This window comes from Gekko japonicus, unplaced genomic scaffold (assembly GCF_001447785.1).
Source record: "Gekko japonicus isolate JY-2015 unplaced genomic scaffold, Gekko_japonicus_V1.1 scaffold40, whole genome shotgun sequence".
Classification (NCBI taxonomy): domain Eukaryota; kingdom Metazoa; phylum Chordata; class Lepidosauria; order Squamata; family Gekkonidae; genus Gekko; species Gekko japonicus.
Genome location: NW_015172554.1, coordinates 1,972,812 through 1,990,275, shown reverse-complemented (window position 1 = coordinate 1,990,275; position 17,464 = coordinate 1,972,812). Strand labels below are relative to the sequence as shown.

The 17,464-nt window shown below is 45.9% G+C and overlaps 1 protein-coding gene across 3 annotated transcripts in view; it reads left to right on the top strand.

Annotated features, from left to right (window-relative positions):
- Positions 1 to 17,464, top strand: part of KCNT1 (potassium channel, sodium activated subfamily T, member 1) — a 239,894-nt gene that overhangs the window by 116,592 nt on the left and 105,838 nt on the right. For all 3 annotated transcript variants that reach the window (XM_015421156.1, XM_015421155.1, XM_015421158.1), the window contains exon 2: positions 16,491 to 16,570. In XM_015421156.1, the coding sequence (XP_015276642.1) occupies positions 16,491 to 16,570 (80 nt within the window). The remainder of the gene's footprint in view (positions 1 to 16,490; positions 16,571 to 17,464) is intronic.

Here is a 17,464-nt window from a genome sequence, read left to right as displayed (position 1 = left end):
GCAAGAACCCTCATGATGCGCTACCGATGTGTGTCTGACTTGTTAACGCTCCTTTTGCCCTGTGTCTGTAGGCCACATAATGAAGATTTCAGTATGGATTCCTCCCTTTCACAGTAAGTTAGCTTCAAAATGCATGCGCTTCAAGGTTGCATTTGGCCTTCTCTAAGGGGAAGCTTGTCGGTTGTTCCTGTTGGAGTTCATTGAGAAACTCATGTTGGAGTTCACTGAGAATTGTTTTAACTGTGTGTGTGTGTAAAGGAGCATAAGCTGCTATTATACAGGGCATATCTACACTGTAAACTGGTTCAAGAGTGTCTTCTCACCACAGAGAACTCTGGGAACTGTGAGTAGGAAAAGCTTTTACAGAATTCTCAGCATCCCCACGAAACTACAAATCCCAGGATTCTCGGGTGAGTGGGCAGCCACGTAAAAATGATAGCTGATGCATTAGCCTAGGATTTGGGGAATGGCATGGAATGCTTCATTTCTTCCCCTACTCATCAAAATTGATAGTCCTTTAAGCTAGTATTTATTTATGTATTCCTCAGTGGTAATGCTTTCTGTGGTTGTGTGTTCTGGCTTCCTGCCCTACAGTTTCCCTTAATGGCAGCATTTTGTCATTTTCAGAGAGAAAATCCATCCCCATAATAATGGGGAAACATTGATAAGGGTGTGCAAAAATATAGTTTATTCTTTGTAGAAGATGCTCCCTTGGGAGGAATGGGATTCCAGCAATTGCTATGAAACAGTTGGAGACTTATATAAAAACAAACATTCTTTCTGAACAAACAGGCCTTCAGGGGAACATTTCCTTTTGTCAAGGCTGTTCGTACCCAGTACTGAGCCTGCTCCTGACAAATCCGTCTTCTCTGTGGTTGCTCATTAACACGTACTAGTCACCACCCGATGCTGCAGTCATGAAAGGATGAACATGCATGTGGGAGTCACCTCTTGTTTGCTTCCTTCTGCGATCTGAACTACCAAGGCCATCTTCTGGGGGGGGAAAGAGGACCAGTGAATTGTAACATCAATCAGTTCCTTTGGCTGTTGTTCATTTCTTCAGTGATGTCATCCTTCTGTGCAATCAAGGCTAGAACTCCATGGATCCATGCTTTGAGTGCAGAAGGCCCCAAGCTCAATCCTTGCTGTCTCCGGTTCAAATGGGAGCTGGGAAAGATCTCCTGCCTGCGGCCTTGCAGACCCGCTGCTGTTCAGAGCAGATAATCCAAAGCTAGATTGTCTGACTCAATACGAGACAGTTTCATCCTAAAGGGGTAATAGCTTTTTCTCAGTGCTGGAGTTGCACAACTTTGCCTGCAGAAAGTCCCTGTTCTGTCTCTAACATCTCCAGTCACAAAGCTGATGAAAACCTTTGGGCAAAATGCTAGAGGACTGTTGTCAGTCAGATGTAAGCATCAGTAGGTGCACCAGTGTTCTGATGCTGCATAAGGCTGTCGCTTCATGCTCCTTGGCTCTTAGTTGTGCATGGAACACTTTTTGCTACCTGTTTCCCAGAGGGTCCTTAGCCCTGGATTCTGTCATCTCTGATGGTTTCCAAACAGGTGAAGGCCTCTTTAAAGCTCTCTCCTGCCTCGAACATAAACTACAGCAGAAGCTCTGCTGGGGTCCTCCCACTGATGTATCTCTTTCCTTGTATCTCAGTCTGCATGTTGGAGTGGATGGATGAGGTGCAAAAAGACACCTCTGGTAGAGCCTCTCTTTGCATTGGGGAGGATGGAAGGAAAGAGCCCTTTGCCCCACCTCAGTTTGAAAGGGGCCAACTTGCACATCAGTGTATGGTTGTCAGGGTCAACAGCAAGTAACTCTCCACACACGATTCCAGGGAAACGATATGCTTTATTTGATTACAGGTCCGTTGCCATGGTCTACAGGGATATTGTTAGGAATGACAATGGGGGGGATGCATCCCTTCATATAGTGTGATGCTGCAAATGGCCAAGCAAATGAAATCCAAGTGCGCGGGGGGGGGGGAATTCTCCCGGCGGGAGGTTACATAATAAACGGGAGAGTCTCCGTGCCCCATGAGAGCAGAAATATTCACACCAACGGTGGAACGCAAGCCCTCCCTCTTCCTCAAGGTTAGACCGATAACCCAGTCTGGCAGCACCAGTTCGCACAGTCTCAGGAGAGCCTCCCTATTGCTGTTTACAGCAAGCTAGCAAAGCCAAGCAAGCAAGCAAGCATGCGTCGTAGCGCCACAGTCAGGAAGGAACAGGAAGGTGCACATGTAAAATGGCAGCTAGCTGACAATGGTTGGGATTAGGAGTTGTACCGGTGAGAGAGACTAATAAGGATGATTTCTCATGCATGCTGTTCTGACCCCCCAAATCCCCACATGGACTTATTTTCTCTGTTGTGCAAACTGAACCTGTGACTCTCTTATTTTCACATCAGAACAAAGTTTGAGTCCAGCGGCACCTTTTAGAGCAACAAAGTTTTATTCAAGGTATGAGCTTTCGGGTGCAGGCACACTTCCTCAGATACAGTGAAATGGAACTTACCAGTCCATACACAATAAAAGGTGCCATTGGACTCAAACTTTGTTCTGCTGCTTCAGACCAACACAACTGCCCACCTGGATCTGTTTTCACATCATTTGGTCTTTCTATGTACCAGTTCCTTCCCCCCTAAAATATATCAGTTCTTCACAGTTGTTTGTATGTTAATATGTCATCATTATCCAGTATGCTTATAAATGAGAGGGTTGAATCCACAGACTCTCTTCCACTGAGGAGCTTTTCACCATCCAGGGAAGATGCCTAACTTAGCAGAAGGGAATCATTGGGTGCAGCCTCTTGTACCTATAAATGTGCTGGATTTTACCAGCTTTTCCATTTGAGCTCAGTGCAGCCCCCCCTCCCAGGTGGCTTTTGTCCCCATGGGTCCCATGATCCCTGGCATAATCATAAAGGTCAAAAGATGCCTCTCCTCCCTCTTCTGTCAGCTCCTTATAAACAAGGTATTAGAAGCGGTATTAAGAACTATATGACATGCCTGCACAGTACAAAATGATTTACAAAGCCAAGCATGAAAGGCAGAGACCCATTCCCAGTTAGCAAAAATATGATCAGTCACAGGACAAGGAATGTTAGCTCACACCCAGGACCTAGATAGGAAGACTCCGGAGGCCAAATCCTGTCCCCCAGGCTTCCAGCTGCCTGTCACCAATCTAATAGATATTTGTCTTCCAAGTGTATTCTCAGGAGCAGCTCATTTGGTTCTCTAGCCGTAGGAATAGTGAGTTATTGGCAAACGTCATGTTTGTAATTGACTGCAAGGGAGCTGCTGCTTTCTGGACGATAAAAGTTGCACTCGGTAAATAGATTTGGAGATTTATTGACTTATTCTACATCTTCAATAATTTCGTGAAATATAGCAACAGCACACGGGAACGGGGAATGTTACTGATTGTGTAACACATTGGTATTTTGCTGCAAAATTGAGCTATTTGTTTGTGACAAGGTACATGATAGAGCCGGTAGGCATGAAGTCAGCTATGACGAGGAAGTTTGGTGAGCAGCAGAAGTCATTTTGGGGGGTGGAGGAATAATAAATGCTGGGCCAATCGTTCCATTTGCTAAAAGCCCCATGAGAGCCAGTTTTAGTGTAGTGGTTAAAAGCAGTGGGCTGTAATCTGGAGAACCGGGTTCGATTCCCCACTCCTCCACATGAAGCCAGATGGATGGCCTTGGACCAGTCACAGTTCTTTCAGAGCTCTCTCAGCCCCTAAAACTAAGTCTAGCTCACCACTAGCACAGTGCTAAGAGCTAGAACTTGCGGCTGCCAGACAATCCTAGGATCTCCTGGCTATTCCACACATAATGCCATACAATAATAATAATTATTATTATTATTAAAGCCGCATGAGTTTCCTCCTTGCTTTTGCCATGGGCATGTTTGTTCATTGATAGTTAAACATTACTGTGAGACAAACTAGATTTTTAAATATCAAATGTTTGGGGTTTATTTCTCAAATTCTCATCCAACTTTCTCCTGGATTTTGGACTTCTGGATAGCCTCATGGTCTTTGCAGAGTGGAATGAATGTTTTAGGACTCCATCACGGTTTCGTTTCTGATTTCCAGAACCGTTTGTGGTTTGTCACAAGGTTTTGTACAGAACCGTTTGTGGTTTGTCACAAGGTTTTTGTTTTATCTTCTCTGCTGTCATGATATCTGCAGTAAGACGTTGTCAAAGAGTGATCCTGACGTGTTGATATGATGGGCTGTAGCTGTAATGAATGGGAGCTGCTCTGATGCTGAAGTAATACACGCTACCAGTTCTGACCCAGGTTGGGGCAGAAGATATCCAATCCTGAATAAAGTCTCCCCCACGAATCGCACCCTCCAAGTCCCTTAACTCAAGTGCTGTGACGGTAGCAAGTTCCATTTTACAGGGCATTTTTACCAATCTGCAGGAGCGCGTGTGCGCATCAATAAAATACCACACAGAGATAAACTTGATGCAATTGTATCAAGATAATTTTTGGAGGGTTGTATCGAGGTGCAGAGGCAACACATTGGTGGGAAGCTGCAGAGCAGCTGAAACTCATAGCATACCGCACATGCTCAGGTTCCAGAAATCATTTTAGAAATTCCTCTGATCAAACGGGAATTCAGGGGAGTGAAACACAGAATGCAATTATGGAAACCCTGCCTTCCTAATGTGAATAGGGTTGTCCGTTTGCAACCTAGAAGTACTGCACAGATCTCTAAAAGGGGACACAGCAACAGCTTTCTACTGCTCTGACCCTATTTCCAATGCCACCTACTCTAACAAGCAGATCCCCATTTCCCCCCAGTTCAAAAGGAGGAGAAGAAGGAGGAGGAGGGTGGAGAAGGACGACTGGGAGAGGCATGGGGGTGGGAGAAGCCAGAGCCATGACATCTCATGACACTGTAAAGGCATATCCAGCATCTCCTGGTTGCTTCCCATCCACCCTACTACCCACATCTCTGTCTTAGGAAACCATGGAGGTTTTTGCTCACATCTCTGGGTTGTCCCCTGGCAACTTTAAATGGATGCATAACCATTGCCATGTCCACGTCTAAACCAGTCTCCAGCCTCTTAGTTTATTGTGGCTGCAAGCCAAGAAAGGCATTCAGGATTTCTAATAAAAAATTCTCAAATCTCACACTGAAGTATGCTCCTGAGGATTTACATTCCCGAGGGCCGTGGCTCATTGGTAGGGCTCCTGACTTCTGTGCAGAAGTCCCAAGTTCAAGCCCTGATATTTCCCGGTTAAAAAGATCTCAGGTAGCAGGTGTTGGGAAAGGCTTGTCTCTGTCGGAGACCCCGAGGGACACTGGGAGTCAGCAGTGAACACAGGAAGCTGCCTTATACTGAATCAGACCATTGGCCTGTCAAGGTCAGTATTGTCTACTCAGGCCGGCAGCAGCTTCTCAGGTTCTTTCCCATCACCTGCTCCCCACTCCATTTTAAGAGGAGATGCTGGGGACTGAACGTGGGACCTTCTGTATGCAATGCTCTGCTACTCAGCCTCAGCCCTCCCCACCCCCATGAACTTGAAGGACCAAAGGTCTGACTCAATATTAAGATAGCTTTATAAGATTGGAAGGGCAGGTTTGAGAGGGACTGCAGTCCTGTAACAAAGATGAATAGGTGAGTTGACCTAGGAAGGATTCTGCCTCTACTGATCACCCTACACAAAGTGTTGGGATTCTGAGATTCAAGATCAATGGTCGTTTTGCAAACACAAGAGCCACATTAGTAAAAGAAAAATATCTTTACTATAAAACAAAACAAAGCATGGGTAAGGTACTTTGGATAAAAGAAATAAAATGAAAAGGTTACATACTTGCAGTTACTTTCAGTACTAAATGCTAACAGCTACATCTTTCTATCTATGCTGGCTTCTAGAGGGGAGCTTCCTGTCTGCTTCACACAAAGGGCCATAAACCTTGTGAATACATGAATGCTAGATCAAAGCATTTCCACAAACAAGTTGTTAGTTGACGAATACAAAGGTTACAGGTCACTTCATTAGGGTAAGCAACTCCCACAAACTTTCTCGCAGTAGAATACATTATGTAACGTAACATCCTGTTTCCTAACAAACAACACTTAACTCTGTAATGACTGAAGTGTAAGCAACTTGAAACTCAAACACAAAGCAAGCCTTCCCTCACTCTTTTGAGTCCACTTGTTTGAGTCCAGTGGCACCTTTAAGACCAACCAAGTTTAACTCTGGGTGTAAGCTTTCGTGTGCAAGCACACTTCGAAGAACTGGATGAAGAACAGTTGCGTCAGGCCAGCACGGCAGCCCACCTGATTCCACTTGTGTTAAACACGTTCATTTTGATATCATTTATTTTTGCATCTCAAATGAGATGAAGTATTTTATTGATCACTTATTATGCAGCAGCCCCAGATTGATTTGGGTAACTCTTCTCTCACGGCTGACTGAAAATGTGAGCGTGCCTCCGAATTCTGGCCAGGCCAGCACCAGGGTGCTGAGAGGCTGGCTTAAAAGAGCTTGAAGGGTGAGATTGGACATGGTGTGTATGTGAGAGAGGAGACACCTGTAAAAACCTAGGGGAGACAATGACTTGGAGCGAGGATTTTCCTATACGTGTCAAGCACACAGCAATGAGAGACGGCTTGGTGGAGTGGTTAAGAGCGGTGGACCCTAATCTGGAGAAATGGGTTTGAGTCCCCACTCCTCCACATGAAGCCACCTGGGTGACCTTGGGCCAGTTTTCTCAGAACTCTCTCAGTCCCACCCACCTCTCAGGGTGACTGTTGTGGGAAGAGGAAGGAAAGGTGACTGTAAGCCGCTCCAGGACTTCAGGTAGTGAAGAGCAGGGTATAAAAACCAACTCCTACTCCTCCTACTCCTCCTCCTTCTTCTTCTTCATCATCATCATTATCATCAAAGTCAGTTTAGGACTGGGGATACCTGAGTTCAAATCCTCCACCTTCCCATGATGCTGATTGGATGAACTTGGGCCAGTCACACTCTCTCTCTCAGGCCATCCTACCTCACACATTTGTTGTGAGGATACAAGGGAAGGGAGAGCCAAGTAGTTCGCCTTGTCTCCCTAGAGCAGTGGTGGCGAACCTACGGCACGGGTGCCAGAGGTGGCACTCAGAGCCCTCTCTGTGGGCACGCGTGCCATTGCCGCAGCCAGGCCCAGACCATCATTAAAGTGTCGAATTGTCTTCCAAATAATTTTAAGTAAATGAAAGCATTTGGGATTGCTTTCCTTACTTTGTTTGGATCATCTTAAGTTAATGTGTGAGTTGTTTTTTCTAAAGTAAAACCTCCGTATTCAGGTTAAATGGCCGTGTTGGCACTTTGCGATAAATAAGTGGGTTTTGGGTCGCAGTTTGGGCACTCGGTCTCTAAAAGGTTTGCCATCACTGCCCTAAAGGAAGGGCAGGGTAAAAATGTAGGATGTAGAACAGAGGTAGATAAGGCTGCTGATTAACAGGGCTGAGCCCTCCTTCATGCATACCTGTGCTTTAGGGATGCCAGACTTAGAGGTCATTTCGGGGGGGATCGTGGGGGATCGCAGTTCCCCTGGGTGAGGTACGGGAGGCGGGGCACATGACGAAGCCCCGCCCCCTGCTTCCGGCCGCCCCGCTTCCGGCCCTCATTCAGCCAGGAGGAGGCAGGAGAAGAGGGAGGGTAAGTTGCTTCCTCCCTGCCTCTCACCACCCCTGCCTGCCTGGGGCCAGGGAGGGCCTTCGCGGGGCTTCCTTGCACTCCCGCTGGCCTTGCAGGTCCACCGCTGCGCCCCTCATGGGGCTCGGCAATGGAGCTGCAAGGCCAGCGGCGGTGGCTGGGACCGTTGGGGGCGGGGTGTGTGGCCTTATGATACACTTCCAGTGATGTCAGGGGGTGTGGCCTTATGAAACACTTCCGGTGATGTCAGGGGGTGTGGCATATGCTAATGAGTTATGCTAATGAGTTCCCCTAGCTCTTTTTCTACGAAACGACCCCTGGCCAAACTCCAGGTGATCAAGTTACGTACAGAGGTGTGCTAGCTCTCAGCCAGTTGTTACACAAATTTGAATGTTATGTGGCTCAGTGGCAGAGCATCCGTTCTGCATACAGAAGGTCCCGGGTTCAGTCACCAGTATCACCTGTTAAAAGGTCAGGTGGTAGGTGGGGAGGGGCATCAGTGGGGTCTAATGCCATGCAGTCCACCCTCCAAAGCAGACAATTTCTCCTGGGGGGCTGATCTCTGTCATCTGGATATCAGCTGTGATTCCAGGAGATCTCCAGTCTCCACCTGGAGACTGACAGTCCTCCGCCTGTGGCTGGGGAGAGGTAGCTGGGGCATTAGTCTGGCAGGGAGTCGCCGGGCCAGGACCAATCTCTTTGTTGTTGGAGAAGAGGACAGGAGTGGGCCAGCAGTCTTCAGCTGCCTGCAGGCTTTCTAAAAGGGGAGTCTGTACTGTTGGGCCTGGGCTGTAATTTTAAAATGGGGGAGCAAAAGGGACAGCGAGGAACGCTTTTGAGTGCCGGCCACCTCTTAGAGTCATCCCTGATATATTCTCTCTCCTTGCAGAAAAGACTCTTTCATCCTGTCTCTCTTTCCTGTTTTTCCTCCCACCATGAATATAAATCATTGCAAAGTTGAAGGCATTTTGGCACCCTCCGCCTGGCTCCTTCCCAAGGCCTGGCAAATCTCTGAGCACTACATTTTAATCAGCCTTCTCAGCCCTCTTGTTTCTTTCCCTTCCCACTGTCAGCTGAAATTCTCCTCCTGGATTTTACATTTCTGATTTTTCTGGTTGTCTTTCCAAAGCGCAGGCCAGGCAACGGAAATTCTCCATTATTCGGCGCTCTTATTCCCAGGTTTTGTTGGGTGCACAAACAGGTTGCTGCAACTCATTGGAAGTCCTTTCCCCCACCATTACCAGGCTCTACAGGGCTTGGGGATAGGGCATCTGAAGGACCGTCTTCTCCTGTATGTTCCCGCCCAGGAATTAAGATCACAGGGTGAGGCCCTCTTGACTAGGGTTGCCATTCCCCTGGGATCCTATGCTTTCAGGGGCCCCAATCTGCCGTGACCCAGGTGGCTGGCAAGGGAAGCCCTGCCCCCACCCCCACGAAGTCCCCTCCCAGCACCACCAGCACCGGTGCAATGGTGTCACCCAGGAGTGACGTCATCACATTTCTGACATCAGGGCAATGCTGTAGGCCTTGGGCAAAACTCTATGGTTTTGAGGCCCCCCAAAACCCATAGAGTTTTGCCCCAAACCTAGACCATCACCCCCAATGGCAGAAATGCAATCAAATCACCTCCAGGTGATGTCATTGCAGTGCGTGCACTTTGCACACGCGTGAGAAGAACTACAGGAGGAACACCACCAAAACCCGTTTGGGAACTGTTCCTGAACCGGAATATATCGCCTGTCTGAAATTCCTCATTATGTCCCACCATTATGGAACAACCTTCCCGGGGAGGTGCACCTGTCCCCTCACTTTCAGTCTTTAGGGGGCAGTTGGGAAGGGTTTTATTTAGGACTGCATTTGATTCAAGGGCTGCATTTGATTAAATTTTGATCTTAAATTTTGGTTTTTTATTTTTATGTATTTCATTAATGATGTAAGCTGCCTTGAGCTCCGTGTAAGGAAAGGCGGCTAATAGGATATTCTAAATAAATAAATAAACAAATGTGCTAGTGAAACTGGTGCCATGAGCAAAAGAAGAAGAAGAAGAAGAAGAGATTGGATTTATACCCCGCCCTTCACTTGGAGTCTCAGAGCGGCTTACAAACTCCTTTCCCTTCCCCTCCCCACAACAGACACCCTGTGAGGTGGGTGGGGCTGAGAGAACTCTGACAGAAACTGCTCTTTCAGGAACAGCTGTGCCAGAGCTTGTGACTGACCCAAGGTCACATCAGCAGGTGCAAGTGGACGAGTGGGGAATCAAACCCGGTTCTCCCACGCACTTAACCACTACACTAAACTGGCTCTCTCTGGATGGGGTCATATGTATAGCTGCACAGAGATTCTTCTTGCGTGGCAATTTCGAGGCGCTCGGGAACCCACGGAGCCAAAAGAATCTGAATGCAATTGTATCGCGACAGTATCAAGTCTGCTTTAATGCAGGGTTTGAGCAATGTGCCTGTAGGCATTAGTAACTTGAGTGGGGAGATGCAAACAAATGAAAAGATGCACTGACTGGCACATGCGCCAACCCGGAGTTTAATTTTAGAAATTTTCCTAGTTAAGCTGGAATTAAAGAGCACAGAATGAAATTCTGGAACAATAAAAGCAAAACTCTATCTTTGGGTACTCCGTGGAGATACTGCTGGTGGGGCTGCCAACCATCAATATTTAACTGGTCTGACTGATAAAACTATTTTCTGTTGGGTGACCAGTTTGTGGTCTGTGAAGCCAGGCAACCATAGATTCTGCTGGGCTGCACCCACAGTCCCCCAGAGGCTGCCTGTTGCTCCACCCCTGCCCTGTCAGCATCATGACTCCACACCTGCCTTGACCTACCACGTTATGCCCTTGGCTACATCCCCTTCTATCCCTGGCCAATGGGAAGCCAGGATTGTTAAAATATGCAACTGTGATGACTTATGTTTTGTCAAAACACTTCCTGGGTAAGATAACTGCTGCTTTTAGGTCAGCGATTTAAAATAGCAGTTCTCTTACAAAGGAATTTTAAAGGGAGATTAGAAAGAGGGACTGCTGAATTGCAACTGATAACGAAGCTCAAGACAGTGCATCCACCTGGACTGAATCGTGACCTAGGTTTCCTGTCTCATTACCCTCTCTGCATATTTTTGTGGGTCTGGAGGTTATGGGTTGTATGGGGAGTTAAATTAACTGTTTCATCAAAGAAGGGGCTTTTCCAAAGATGGGAGGAAGTGGATACGTAAAAGCAGGGGTCATTTCCTGCAGGAGCGCACAGGAGCAGAGCTCCGACAGTAAAGAGCCCAGGGGGTGGGCACATGCAAGAAGCCCCACCCCCTGCTCCCAGCAGCCCTCAGTCAGAGCAGGAAGCAGCCAGATAAGTTGCAGAGCCCCCCCCCGGCCCCCTGGCCCAAAACAGTCCAGTGGCACCTTTAAGACCAAGTTTTATTCAGGTACAAGCTCTCCCTCCTCTGCGAGGACAGATCTGCACGTCCCCCCCCCCAATAGCTAGCAATTCAAAGCAGTCCAGTGGAGCCTGAGCGGTGGGTTTTGCCTTCTGACACACTTCCAGTGATGCCAGGGGGTGTGGTATATGCAAATAAGTTATGCTAATGAGTTATGATAATGAGCTCCTGCACCTCTTTTTCTACTAAATGACCCCTGTGTAAAAGTGGACGGTAGTAAGCAGACATGACTGGAAGAGGAGGTGGAAAGTAGAGTTATGGGATTAGCAATCCGATCTATGCAAGTCTACTCAGGAGTAAATCTTGTTGTCCACTGGGTCTTAACTGTTGAGTAAGTGTGCGTAGGGATGCAGCCATAATTTTTTCTTTCATTTACACTGCTGCTGTTTTAAACTCCCAGGACTCCTCCTTTTCTCTTGAGATTCTAGTAAGCGTTCTATGTGTGAAAGGCAGTTTTCATTTATAAACCTTTGAGTTAATTTCCCACCATGTTGGACACGATAGCTAATAAACACTAGAGAGGGATCTCAATTTGATGATATCACATTCCGCCTGCAGTTCCATATTTAAAAATGTTTGCAGAAGGTGGAAGAGTCCCACTGGAAAATACTGGGGGGGGGGGCATATCTCTACTGTTTGATGTAGTGGTTAAGAGTGGTGGATTCTGATCTGGAGAACCAGGTTTGATTCCCCACTCTTCCACATGAAGCCGGCTGGGTGACCTTGGGTCCGTCACAGTTCTCAAAGAGCTCAAAGAGCATTTGTGTCATCCACAAACAAGAAAAAAAAAAGAGCTCTCAGCCCCATCTACTGAACAGGGTGATGGTTGTGGGGAGAGGAAGGGAAGGTGATTGTAAGCCGCTCTGAGACTCCTTTGGGTAGTGAAAAGTGGGGTATAAAAACCAACTCTTCTTCTTCTTCTTCTGCTGCTGCTGCTGCTGCTGCTGTAGTCTACAAGTGGATTAATAATCATTCCCTCTCCCTGCAGAAGTCTGGCTAGGGATCTTTCTGCACTCTCTCCAAACTACAATTCCCAGGATGAAGTGAGGGGATCCAGGAGGTTTGCCCTGACCCAGATGGCCTAGGCCAGCCTGATCTCATCAAATGTTAGAAATGATGCGGGGTGGATGGGAGACAACCAAGGAAGTCCAAGGTTGCTAATGTGCTGAGTCAGGAAGTGGCCAGCTCCCTCTGTCCATCTCTTGCCTTGAAACCCCTATGAGGCCACCGTAAGCCGACTGCAATTTGACAATACATTCCTCCCCTCCACACACCATGACACCGGCATAAATTTGCAGCCTTGACGTTCTGATTTCCCCCCTCAATTTATCCTGACAAGTCTTGTGGCAGACTGCAGTGCCATACATCAGCCATCCAACCATCCTGAAGCTGAGATGGAATCTGTGGTTGTGGTTCTCCGTTATTAATGCAAATGTTTTCAGCGAGGCGGGTGACGCCGTTTCAGAATTGTCACTTTCGTACAGCAGCGTTTAATTTTTGCCGACTCTGATAAATGGAAATCTCTCAGTGAACACCTGTAATAGAACACCAGCCCCCTCTTGCGGCCCTTTGGGGAAATGCTTAAGAAAGACAGAGAGCGATTGCCTTGTGCCTACAACAGAGCATGCACCCCAGTTTTGCTTGCTTTATTTCCCAAGGGTGGAGCTTAAAGTGGCTGGATTTATCTGAATCATCTCCAGTTGGGAATAATTCACCTCCAGTGAGCCAAAGTTCAGTTTGCTTACTCTGAGGGTTTTCATTCAATTGCATTTGGTTGGAGTGAAAAGCTGGACACAGGCAGCTGGAGTTTAAGGCCTGGTTCACACATGTGTTAGTATGAAATGGTATGAAATAGTAGAATGTGGAGGTGGTAAAATTGCCTGCAGCGCTCTGTGCTTCAGGAGGAGAAAGATTCTCTTCTTCTTTGCTTTGCTTGCTGTCGTGCTTGCAGAGAGTTTGGAACATAGAGCAGCATTTGAAGTCTTGATGCTTCACTTGCTGTCCACAGTGATACAGGCCATTCTAACCACACAAGTGAGAGAGGCCAAAGAGATTGGAAGTGATGTGGCGACTGCCACTGTCCTACAGTGTGTGCAACTCATTTCCTTGGTCCTGTTATTGCAGCAGTTTCCAAAAATATGTGGCCAGGCATGTTAGTGTTAGGAAAGAGCAGTGAGATAAATTTACATAATCAAAGGCTTTAGTGAGTCCCAAATACCCACCCACAGAGGAGGCTCCCCAATGTGTCTCTGCGTGATGTACTGCTCTGGCCTTGCTTTTATGCAGTCAGCCCCTCTGCTGCCTTGTGGGATGTGAGGAATGGATTCAGGATTCAGTTCTGTCAACTTCGTTTCAAAAGGATCGGGTACCAGATGATGTGAAAAGCCTCTGTCCAAGACACTGGAGACACAATGTTATACAGACCGAACCAGTGGTCTGTGTATAAGCAGCTTCATGTGGTGTTGCATGGAGTGTTGTTGGGTCATTCAAATGGACATTGAATGGCAGGGGATTTGCAAAGACAGGAGCCTGTTGTGTTTCTGCATGAGTCACTGCTCTGCACTCACATTCTTCCAGTCATTAACTCTCACAGAATCAGGAAACGTGGAGTCCTTTAAAAGCGGATTATTCTTGTGTATTCACACTCAAAAAGATAAGCTTTGGGGTTGTAAGAGTAAATCATATCCTTGATTTCAATTCAGAAAAAAATGTGCTTCTTCAGTCAAAGAAAACTTCACAATAAAGGTATGACCCTGCACACTATGTAGTGATGGTCAGTTCCCTGTTTGTATTGTCTTTCTCTCCAACTAAAATAATTGCACTGGTGTATACAAAAACCTTTGAATGACTGTGAATTGGCATGAACAAGTCCTGGCATTGAAAGTGTATGATAGCCAAAAGATCTTCAATATGCACTAATATTTCAAAGTATTGCAGCTAGAATCAGTGATGCCTGTGGCTATAAATGCAGATTGTATATTTTGGTCACAGGTCTATTTGGAACCTGAAATTTTAAGCACAAGTTTTGTCGGAACACTCTTGGAGGGGAACAGTGAAGTTTGCTCAGGAGTGGTCTAATGGTACTTTAAAGGCCTCAGAGCCTGTGACCATGACTTTATCCTGTGGCAGGAAGTTCCATAAACTAGTTATGCATTGGGGAGCTAATTCTATAGGGAACATGAGATGCCATTATTGATGAGAGATAGTGAATAAGGGTTTGAGCTATGAGCCAGTAAGTCTGTATTTGAATCTCACTGCCTCCATAAACTTGTTAGATGGCCTTCTGATAGCATTAAAGCAAAACCGCACAGTCGTTTCTCCTGTTCATTTAAAGGAGGTTGTTGATTCATTTCCCTATTTCAGTGTTGTGTATCGTTTCTGGCTTACGCACTGATCAGAGAGGCTGCTCATTTTCAGGGCATCATTTTATGCTGTATCCTCCGGTTAAGCCCAAACCAAGTGTAGGACCACGTTCTGGCTTCCTAGACCAGCTTCTGCCGGAACTAGCAACTGGTACAAAATGTTCTCCCTGTCTACAATAAGGTGACAGGAAAGTTTTTCTGCAAAGCAGGAGAACCGCCGGATAGGCTGAGTCTTGTTGTGCTTCTGAAGCAACTCTGTCTGGTTTAGGGATGCTTCTGAAATGAGATGTCAAAGCCTGGTACGGGTCCACAACAAGGTGGGGGTGGTCACGGCATGGTAGGGTAACCACAAGAATTGTAGTATTGTGCCAAAATGATGCTGAATAATCAATATTATAATAAAACGTATTATTTTTCTTTAAGGTAATTACAATGCACAATACTTATTTTCAATACGCAATGCAAGCAATGCTATTATCCAGTAAGAGAATCACTCTGTAATATTCATATCACATCAAAGAATCTATTTAAACATGTAACAGAGAACTACATACAAATCAAGGTATCACAACTCAATTGTGTAGCAATCAAGATTCAAAAATCAGTCCAAGAGATCACGGTCTTTAATCTTGATGTATGCAGACCAATGGATTCAGTAGATGCGGGGAAAATTGCACGAAGCTGCAGGGCAAAATGCGGCTGCGCAGCAGCTTGTGTGAAATTGACACATACCATCGGGGCAAAAGGGAAGAGTGAGTGTGGAGCAGAGCTTGTGGGAAATCGGTCAAAGTCTCCAGATTATACTTTACTTCGTTTCATGCAAACTTCTTCCAATCATGGACACAAGTAGTATTATTCTTATGGTGTGCGTTTCTGCAGTTGTTACAATGACTTACAATGCTCCCAATCTCTCACTTCCTATGGAACTAATCCTTGAATTGTAATAGTTAGCTAAGCATCTGTTACATGATTAAATAGATTCTCTGATGTGATATGAGTACTCTATTGTGATTCTCTTACTGGATAATAGCATTGCTTGTATTGTGTGTTGACAGCCTGGTACAGGGCATGTGGGAAACTCCAGGGAACTTGTCTTGTGCATCTGCATTCCACCTTGATCTGGGTGGCCCAGGCTGGCCTGATTCCATCAGATCTAGGAAGCTAAGTAGGGTCAGCCCTGGGTAGTACTTGGATGGGAGACCACAAAGAAAGCCCTGGGTTTTTGGGGTCTCCAAAGGGGCTGTCACTTGATGATGCTTTCCACCACCACCTGAGTCCCTTCCCCATGGATGCTGTTTTCAGTGGCATCCGTGTGTCTCCCCTAAAGCCTGTCTCGCTAGCTTTGCCCTGTTTCCAGTTGTTTGCCAGCAGTAACCTTACTGAAATAATCCAATTACATACCAAATATGTGTACCTTTTCCCATGGTGTTTTCTATCTACAGTAGACAAATGGCTCTGGAAACACTTGTTTGCAATGTTAATGTGGTTGATCTATAAACAGTTGTGCGAGAAGGGAGATTTCTTCCAGAACATATTTATCCAAACTGCCTGTGTTATTTTTGTATCAAACTAGGTGAAAGTATCAGATGAGAAATCTTTTCATGCGTGTGATGGTTATTACAGTGATTCGGTTGTTTTGTTTTACTGACTGGATCTTGAAGTGCTACCATTTGTTGCTTGTTATTCATATAAATGTATTTTTGTGTTTTGTTAAAAAGCTATTTAAAAAAAGTAATGTCTGACCAAGACCACAAACAAGGGATGCTTCCAAAATGTTCATCTACATTTCTCCCCAGATTTTGGGATCCCAAATTTATGTGGTCTTGTTTCTGATGCACTGGGAATGCTCCCCTAGACTGTGTTTTGTTTTTAAACTTTCTGATTTGGTACAGAACACTTCACTGGGCACTCAATAGCCACGCATGGGTCCTTCCATTAGCATAGTTTCCCCCCCCTCCCCCAATAAGTTACTGATTCTGACGTGGGCTAATTTTGTCTGGTCTCCTTTATCCTCCCTCAGGGTTCAAGTGGAGTTTTACGTGAATGAAAATACATTCAAGGAGCGCCTCAAGCTGTTTTTCATCAAGAACCAAAGATCCAGTAAGTGTTTTGCATTGACCTGTTCCTCGCTATTGTGTGTTTCTGTAGATATTTAAAACAAAAAGATGATGTTGGGCCAAAGCACATGAGTAGAGAGTTTGTTCACTTATAGAAGGAATCGCACAGATGTTGCCTTATGCTGAATCAGACCCATGGTCCATCAAGGTCAATATTTTATTTATTTATTTATTTATTTATTTATTTATTTGGATTTCTATCCCGCCCTCCCCGCAGGCTCAGGGTGGCTTACAGAGACATAACGCCAGATAAAATAATAAAACAGTATAAAATACTACAGTACATTAAATATTAAATTGTTAAGCAAAATTCATAAAACATTTTGGTGCTCAGTGTTCTCGATGGTATAGCTACTTACAGCGGTGCATATCTCTACTGTTGTCCCTTAGGCACATCCCACTCCCTCCAGTAGTACCACTGCCCCCTATAGATTGAAGGCCGTACCACCAGGCTCTGACGTCACCGCATCTAGTCATAACAATCCCTGAACTCTGCAGTTGCCAGCTACTTTCACAAGTGTTTTAAACTGCATTTTCTCGTGTACTCAACAAGATATTCTCTTGATTCTTTCACTGCAGTGTTCCAGACACTTCACACTAGCTTACAGTGTTACTGAGTTCAGTTTCCCTTGCATATTTGAGTGTATCTCTCCCTTATAATAAAAGAATAGTGGGTGCCAAAGTTCTAAAATTGGCCCCTTTAGTGTTAGGCTGAAAAAACTGCCACTCGGAAGACGCTGGCTGGGTTCATTGGCTGCTTTGTGCAGTCCCGGCCAGTGTTCCAAGGTCATTTACATATGGAAGCTGATTGGACTACACTCCATTCCACACCTCAAACTCACCCCCCCCCCCCGCAAGGCAGTTGGAATTTTCAGTT